General features: G+C 39.2%; 1 protein-coding gene across 1 annotated transcript in view; it reads right to left on the bottom strand.

Annotated features, from left to right (window-relative positions):
- Positions 1-2,535: 2,535 nt before the first annotated feature.
- The window catches only part of LOC106560676 (protein unc-119 homolog A), a 56,498-nt gene continuing 49,863 nt past the window's right edge, over positions 2,536-9,170 (bottom strand). The window contains exon 5 of the mRNA XM_014123782.2: positions 2,536-3,139. Within this exon, the coding sequence (XP_013979257.1) occupies positions 3,027-3,139 (113 nt within the window). The 3' untranslated portion in view covers positions 2,536-3,026. The remainder of the gene's footprint in view (positions 3,140-9,170) is intronic.

Below are 9,170 nucleotides of genomic sequence, written 5' to 3'. Positions count from 1 at the left end.
GACTGAAAGTAATGTCTTGAAGTAATGATGGACTGTCAGTTCTCTTTGTTTATTTGAGCTGTTCTTTCCATAATATGGACTTGGTCTTTTACCAAATAGGGCTATCTTCTGTATACCACCCATACCTTGTCACAACACAACACAAAATTCCACCAATGAGCTTTAACAATGCACACCTGTTAATTTAAATGCATTCCAGGTCACTACCTCATGAAGCTGTTTGAGAGAATGCCAAAAGTATGCAAAGCTGTCATTAAGGCAAAGGGTGGCTACTTTGAACAATCTCAAATATAAAATGCATTTGATTTGTTTAACACTTAGTTACTACATGATTCCGTAAGTTTTATTTCATAGTTTATGTCTTCACTATTATTCTACAATGTAGAAAATAGTAAAAATAAAGATATGTGTTATTAATAGTCTTGATGTCTTCGCTAATATTCTACAATGTAGAAAATAGTAAAAATATAGGAAAACCCTGGAATGAGTTGGTGTGTCCACACTTTTGGCTGGTACTGTACATATGGTAAATATAATAATTTTGTTTTGAATGGATACACTACCAATCTATTGGCTATCTTATATAGTGACTTCAGAAAGTTTTCATACCCCTTGTCTTATTTCACATTTTGCTGAGTTTCAGCCTGAATTCAAAATGGATTCAATATTTTTTTCTCTCACCCATCTACACACAATACCCTATAATGACGAAGGGAAAACATGTTTTTAGAAATGTTTGCAAATTTATTGAAAAAGAAAAACAGAAATATCTAATTTACATAAGTATTCACACCACTTAGTCAATACATGTTAGAATCACCTTTGGCAGTGATTACAGCTGTATCTTTTTAGTTAAGTCTCTAAGAGCTCTGCACACCTCGATTGTACAATATTGCACAAATTCTTCAAACTCTGTCAAGTTGGTTGATGGTCATTGTTACATAGGCATTTTCAAGTCTTGCCATAGATTTTCAAGTCGATTTAAGTCAAAAATATAACTAGGCCACTCTGAAACATTCAATGTCGTCTTGGTAAGCAACTTAAGTGTATATTTTGCCTTGTGTTTTAGGTTATTGTCCTGCTGAAAGGTGAATTCATCTCCCTGTGTCTGGAGGAAAGCAGACCGAAACAGGTTTTCCTCTAGGATTTTGACTGTTCTTTTTAATCCTGAAAAACTCCCCAGTCCTTAATGATTACAAGTATACCCATAACATGATACAGCCACCACTATGCTTGAAAATATGGAGAGTGGTACTCAGTAATGTGTTGTATTGAATTTGCCCCAAACATAATGCTTTGTATTCATGACAAAAAGTTAATTGCGTTGCCACATTTTTTTGCAGAATTACTTTAGTGCCTTGTTGCAAACAAGATTAATCTTTTGGAATATTTATATTCTGTACAGGCATCCTTCTTTTCACTCTGTCAATTAGTTTAGTATTGTGGAGTAACTACAATGTTGTTGATCTATCCTCCATTTTCTCCTTTCACAGCCATTAACTGTAACTGTTTTAAAGTCACCATTGGCCTCATGGGGAAATCCCGGAGCGGTTTCTATCCTCTCCGGCAACTGAGTTAGGAAGGAAGTCTGTATCTTTGTAGTGTCTGGGTGTATTGATACATGGGGCAGGGTGGCAGGTAGCCTAGTGGTTAGAGTGTTGGACTAACATCCGAAAGATTTCAAGATCAAATCACCAAGCTGACAAGGTAAAAAAAATATAAAAAATCTGTCATTCTGCACCTGAACAAGTCAGTTTACCCATTGTTCCTAGGCTGTCATTGAAAATAATAATTTGTTCTTAACTGACTTGCCTAGTTAAATAAAGGTTAAAAAATACACCATCTGAAGTGTAATTAATAACTTCACCATGTTCAAATGAATATTCAATATCTGCTTTTTGTATTTTTTATCCATCTACCAATAGGCGCCCTTATTTGCAAGGCATTGGAAAACGTCCCTGGTCTTTGTGGTTGAAATTCACTGCTTGACTGAGGGACCTTACAGATAATTGTATGTGTGGGATACAGAGATGAGGTAGTCATTAAAAAATCATGTTAAACATTATTGCACAAAGAGTCCATGCAACTTATGTGACTTGTTAAGACATGTTTTACTCCTGAACATATTTGGGCTTGCCATAACAAAAGAGTTATTCATTTGTAAAAATCTCAAAAAAAACAATTCCACTTTGACATTATGGGGTATTGTGTGTGGGCCAGTGACACAAAATCTAAATTTAATCAATTTAAAATTTAGGCTGTAACACAACAAAATGTGGAAAAGGTCAAGGGTTGTGAATACTTTCTGAAGGCACCAAATTACCTAGTTTTAACTGTATTTGGAAAGTCCTCTGTCCATAAAGTTCCATAAAAATTCCCTATTGTTGATAAACATAAAATATAAAGTGAAATGTACATGTATATTTACCTGTGATTTACCATGATATGTGATGTCAAATCTATGTATATATACCAGTCATATGATATTATGCAGTAAAACTGAGTTATTGTGATGGACGAAGAGTATAACTGAAAAACTTTTCAAAATCAGTTAACTAATTTTATTAAGTTTTAGACTCACATGTTGTACACACTAACAGACACATATATGCATGCGCACGCACACACAGTCATAACAAACATACAGTCTTGTACACACACCCACAGAATAAATATACAGAGACGTTTTATTTACACGTTTCTTCTCTAGCCTCTACTGGTCCTATACAGAAACTTGCTGGTCTTATTGCCTCTGTCGCTTTGTGTGTGTTTGTGTGTGTTGGTGCATGTGTTCCCAGGCTCTGACAGACAAGCTACACACACACACACACACACACACACACACACACACACACACACACACAGCAACTGAGTTGGGTCTGTTCAGGGGTGTTTCTGTAGCTTTTCCATAGGGCTGAGAGGGAGGATGAGAGCATGGGATCAGTGGGTTTTTAACAGTGCCACTGAGTAACATGGTCCCTCTGTCTGTCTGTCTGTCTGCAGGAGCCTGGTTGGTCCTCTATCCTCTATGGGCCGCCACTGTAGGAGTAGTCTGCCTTGTTGTGCATCACCAGCTTGTTGTCCACAAAGTAGAAACTGTCGGACTGTGTCTTGTACGGGTGCAGGATCATCTCTCGCACTGCAGGGAGCGACAGAGACACAACACATTATATATATTCGGTTTTTTCAATTGCTAACAAGCATCGGTCAATACTGAAGGCACTTTTTCAAAACTCTTCACACAGTCTGCATTACACGCAAAACAATTAATCTCACCTCCAAAACTCACTCAAACCAAAAAAACACTTCATACTGTACGTCTCAAAATAAGCTCGTTCGACCATAACACTGGCAACAATTCTCACTCAGAAAGCATACATTGTCACTCATAACACACTGACCTAAAAAACACTAACAACATGGAGCATTACATAAATGATGAACTTTTCTCTTTGAAGTGTGAATGATTTTTCACATAAGTCAGTATTTCATTATAGAATAAGAATAACACCTTTTCACTTTATTAACTGTACTTAAATACACTACCGTTCAAATACACTACACACACAAATAAACATTCACACATGTACTCATACATACACTACCGCTCAAAAGATTGGGGTCATTTAGAAATGTCCTTGATTTTAAAAGAAAATACATTGTTTTGTCCATTAAAATAACATCAAGTTGATCAGAAATACAGTGTAGACATTGTTAACCTCTTACATCTAGACGTTCCGCTAGCGGAACACCTGCTCCAATATCCAATGATAGGCGTGGCGCGAATTACAAATTCCTAAAAAATACAAAAACTAAAAATGTTCAAACATATGACTATTTCACAGCATTTTAAAGACAAGACTCTCCTTTATCTAACCACACTGTCCGATTTCAAAAAGGCTTTACAGCGAAAGCAAAACATTAGATTATGTCAGCAGAGTACCCAGCCAGAAATAATCAGACACCCATTTTTTAAGCTAGCATATAATGTCACAAAAACCCAGAAGACAGCTAAATGCAGCACTAACCTTTGATGATCTTCATCAGATGACACACCTAGGACATTATGTTATACAATACATGCATGTTTTGTTCAATCAAGTTCATATTTATATCAAAAAACAGCTTTTTACATTAGCATGTGACGTTCAGAACTAGCATACCCCCCGCAAACTTCCGGGGAATTTGCTAACAATTTACTAAATTACTCACAATAAACGTTCACAAAAAGCATAACAATTATTTTAAGAATTATAGATACAGACCTCCTCTATGCACTCGATATGTCCGATTTTAAAATAGCTTTTTGGTGAAAGCACATTTTGCAATATTCTAAGTACATAGCCCAGCCATCACGGGCTAGCTATTTAGACACCCAGCAAGTTTAGCCTTCATAAAAATCAGATTTACTATTATAAAAGTTTGATTACCTTTTGTTGTCTTCGTCAGAATGCACTCCCAGGACTGCTACTTCAATAACAAATGTTGGTTTTGTCCAAAATAATCCATCGTTATATCCGAATAGCGGCGTTTTTTTCGTGCGTCCCAGACACTATCCGAAATGGTAAATCAGGGTCGTGCGCATGGCGCAATTCGTGACAAAACATTTCTAAATATTCCATTACCGTACTTCGAAGCATGTCAACCGCTGTTTAAAATCAATTTTTATGCAATTTATCTCGTAAAAAAGCTATAATATTCCGACCGGGAATCTCCTTTTCGGCAAACAGAGGAAAAATCACAAAGACGGGGGCGGCCAGGGCACGCGCCTAAGCCCACAGTCCCTTGATCGGCCACTTGACAAAGGCGATAATGTGTTTCAGCCTGGGGCTGGGATGATGACATTCAGGTTTTTCCCGGGCTCTGAGCGCCCATGGAAGACGTAGGAAGTGTCACGTTAGAGCAGAGATCCTTTGTAAAAGATAGAGATGGCAAAGAAGTTCAAGAAATGGTCAGACAGGCCACTTCCTGTAAAGGAATCTCTCAGGTTTTGACCTGCCATTTGAGTTCTGTTATACTCACAGACACCATTCAAACAGTTTTAGAAACTTTGGAGTGTTTTCTATCCAAAGCCAATAATTATATGCATATTCTAGTTACTGGGCAGGAGTAGTAACCAGTTTAAATCGGGTACGTTTTTTATCCAGCCGTGAAAATACTGCCCCCTAGCCATAACAGGTTAATGTTGTAAATGACTATTGTAGCTGGAAACAGCTGATTTTTTTTAATGGAATATCTACATAGGCGTACAGAGGCCCATTATCAGCAACCATCACTCCTGTGTTCCAATGGCACGTTGTGTTAGCTAATCCAAGTTTATCATTTTAAAAGGATCATTAGAAAACCCCTTTTGCAATTTTGTTAGCACAGCTGAAAACTGTTGTTCTGATTAAAGAAGCAATAAAACGGGCCCTCTTTTGACTAGTTGAGTATCTGAGGCTTCAGCATTTGTGGGTTCAATTACAGGCTCAAAATGGCTAGAAACAAAGAACTTCCTTCTGTGTCTACTCTTGTTCTGAGAAATGAAGGCTATTACATGCGAGAAATTGTCAAGAAACTGAAGATCTCGTACAACACTGTGTACTTCTCCCTTCACAGAACAGCGCAAACTGGCCCTAACCAGAATAGAAAGAGGAGTGGGAGGCCCCGGTGCACAACTGAGCAAGAGGACAAATATGTTAGAGTGTCTAGTTTGAGAAACAGATGCCTCGCAAGTCCTCAACTGGCAGAGTCATTAAATAGAACCCGCTAAACACCAGTCTCAACGTCAACAGTGAATAGGCGACTCCGGGATGCTGGCCTTCAGTTTAGCAGTGTCTGTGTTCTTTTACCCATTTAATCTTTTATTTTATTGGCCAGTCTGATATATGGCTTTTTTTTGCAACTCTGCCTAAAATGCCAGCATCCCGGAGTCACCTCTTCACTGTTGACGTTGAGACTGGTGTTTAGCGGGGATAAACATACTGAACAAAAATGTGAACATACTGTATTGTACTGTAATATGTAGTTCAATTATCATTGAAGGATGCACATCTCACCTGTTGTTTTGCCGGAAAATTCGTACTATAAATGCAACTGTTGAACGCTGCAGATTTGGCTGCACCCTTAAACCGGCCTCTCTCAAAGAGAGACCATGGTTTACAACATGGTCAATAATTGTGGCCCTTATCTCATCAGAGACCACCGCTCTTGGTCTTCCTCTCTTTTGTCATCCATGCATTCTCCCTCTCCCTGACACTCTTCTTTCCACACTAACCTGTCTTCCTTGATCCATGTTTCCAAACTAAATCATCCCAAAGCCGTCCTCTTTTGTCTGTTTGGTAACGACACTAAAAAAAGGACACTTGGGTAGGCTTTCAGATGAAATTGCAATCAGCTATGTTTGGAACGATTAAATATTCTTCTGAGATTTTCTATGTTTCAATCTGGTTACTGCAGAAATGCACGACATTTGCCATCAACAGTTTTGAAAATGGTGTGTTAGCATTTGAAAACATGTGCTGCAAATATATCGTTTTGCAGGTGGTGGAGTATGAATGAGAAAAGAGTTAATGGATTTCAGAGAATGTGGTCATTGAATGTATTTTGTGTGAAAGCAATAAAAAATGATTCACAGTTTTTCCACGTACAGTTCTGTTTCGTTGACTGTGTGAAGAGTTTGGACAATGTGACTTCAGTTTTGACCAATGCATATTAGCAATTGAAAATAAATGTAACCCATGTGTGGTGTTCATGTTTTTGTTATTCACCCAGTGTTTGCGGGTCTGTTGGACCAACAACATTATTGGGTTTTAATTACCAAACAGATCAAAATCACCACATAACAACACTGTGGCTGTGTCCGAATACCCATACTAGCGTACTACATACTTAAATTGCATCATTTGTACTCATCGTTGCATACTATATAGCACATACTGTTCAATAAAAAGCATGCAGTATGCCATGCCCACAATGGACTAGCGGATCCTGACTGGCTGAGTAGGTGGGGCGGGGCCGAGTGAGGGTGTTTCTTTTTCAAATTCAACAGACATACATCTCATTAACCAACCTGGATAATAGCTAATATCCAATTAGATTTTCTCTCTAAACTCTGAATAGAATAGGAATATAGTTATTCAGTGCCTTCAGAAAGTATTCACACCCCTTTATTTTTCCACGTTTTGTTGTGTTACAGCCTGAACTTAAAATGTATTCAAGTTAGATTTTGTTCCAATGGCCTACACACAGTACTCCTCAATGTCCAAGTGGAATTATGTTATTAGACATGTTTACAAAATAATAAAAAATGAAAAGCTGAAATGTCTTGTAATAAGTTGCATGGACTCACTGTGTGCAATAATAGAGTTTAACATGATTTTTGAATGACTACCTCATCTCTTTACCCCACACATACAATTATCTATAAGGTCCCTCAGTCGAGCAACACAGATTCAACCACAAAGACCAAGGTTTTCCAATGCCTCACAAAGATGGGCACCTATCGGTAGATTGGTTAAAAATATATATAAAAACACAGACATTGAATATCCCTTTGAACATGTGAAGTTATTCATTACACTTTGGATGGTGTATCAATACACCCAGTCATTACAAAGACTCAGGCATCATTCCTAACCCAGTTGCCGGAGAGGAATCCAAGATGGAGTAGGAGTCAGATGTCGTTGTCCTCGTCTTGTCCCGTGTCCCGTGTATATATCTTTTGTATCTTTTTTCTTCGCATATCTTTTTTATATTTTTCCTAAACCTCAACTTCAATATACTCTCCTACAACCCGCCTCACCCAATGTGGTATGGATCTGCTACTTTCTAAAGTATTTTTCTTTACTTTCGAACCAGAATCCCCCAACAGAAGCTAGCCAGCTAACTAGCTACTAGCTAGCATTTTATTTGTATTTATTTATTTCACCTTTATGTCGTCTGAGATTCCCAAAGATTGGAAAGCAGCTGCGGTCATGCCCCTCTTCAAAGGGGGGGACACTCTTGACCCAAACTGCTACAGACCTATATCTATCCTACCCTGCCTTTCTAAGGTCTTCGAAAGCCAAGTTAACAAACAGATTACCGACCATTTCAAATCCCACCGCACCTTCTCCGCTATGCAATCTGGTTTCAGAGCTGCTCATGGGTGCACCTCAGCCACGCTCAAGGTCCTAAACGATATTGTAACCGCCATCGATAAGAAACAATACTGTGCAGCCGTATTCATCGACCTGGCCAAGGCTTTTGACTCTGTCAATCACCACATTCTTATTGGCAGACTTAACATCCTTGGTTTCTCAAATGACTGCTTCGCCTGGTTCACCAACTACTTCTCTGATACAGTTCAGTGTGTCAAATCGGAGGGTCTGTTGTCCGGACCTCTGGCAGTCTCTATGGGGGTGCCACAGCGTTCAATTCTCGGGCCGACTCTCTTCTCTGTATACATCAATGATGTCGCTCTTGCTGCTGGTGATTCTCTGATCCACCTCTACGCAGACGACACCATTTTGTATACTTCTGGCCCTTCTTTGGACACTGTGCTAACTACCCTCCAGACGAGCTTCAATGCCATACAACTCTCCTTCCATGGCCTCCAACTGCTCTTAAATGCAAGTAAAACCAAATGCATGCTCTTCAACCGATTGCTGCCCACACCTGCCCGCCCGTCCAGCATCACTACTCTGGACAGTTCTGACCTAGAATATGTGGACAACTACAAATACCTAGGTGTCTGGTTAGACTGTAAACTCTCCTTCCAGACGCACATTAAGCATCCAATCCAAAATTAAATCTAGAATTGGCTTCCTATTTCACAACAAAGCATCCTTCACTCATTCTGCCAAACATGCCCTTGTAAAACTGAGTATACTACCAATCCTCGACTTCGGCGATGTAATTTCCAAAATAGCCTCCAACACTCTACTCAACAAATTGGATGCAGTCTGTCACAGTGCCATCCATTTTGTCACCAAAGCCCCATATACTACCCACCACTGCGACCTGTACGCTCTCAATGGATGGCCCTCGCTTCATACTTGTCGCCAAACCCACTGGCTCCAGGTCTTCTAGAAGTCTTTGCTAGGTAAAGCCCCGCCTTATCTCAGTTCACTGGTCACCATTGCGGCACCCACCCGCAGCACGCGCTCCAGCAGGTATATTTCACTGCTCACCCCCAAAGCCAATTCCTA

This window comes from Salmo salar, chromosome ssa10, assembly GCF_905237065.1.
Source record: "Salmo salar chromosome ssa10, Ssal_v3.1, whole genome shotgun sequence".
Taxonomy (NCBI): Eukaryota; Metazoa; Chordata; class Actinopteri; order Salmoniformes; family Salmonidae; genus Salmo; species Salmo salar.
The sequence above is the reverse complement of the archived record's forward strand: the minus strand, read 5'-3'. Positions and strand labels throughout refer to the sequence as shown.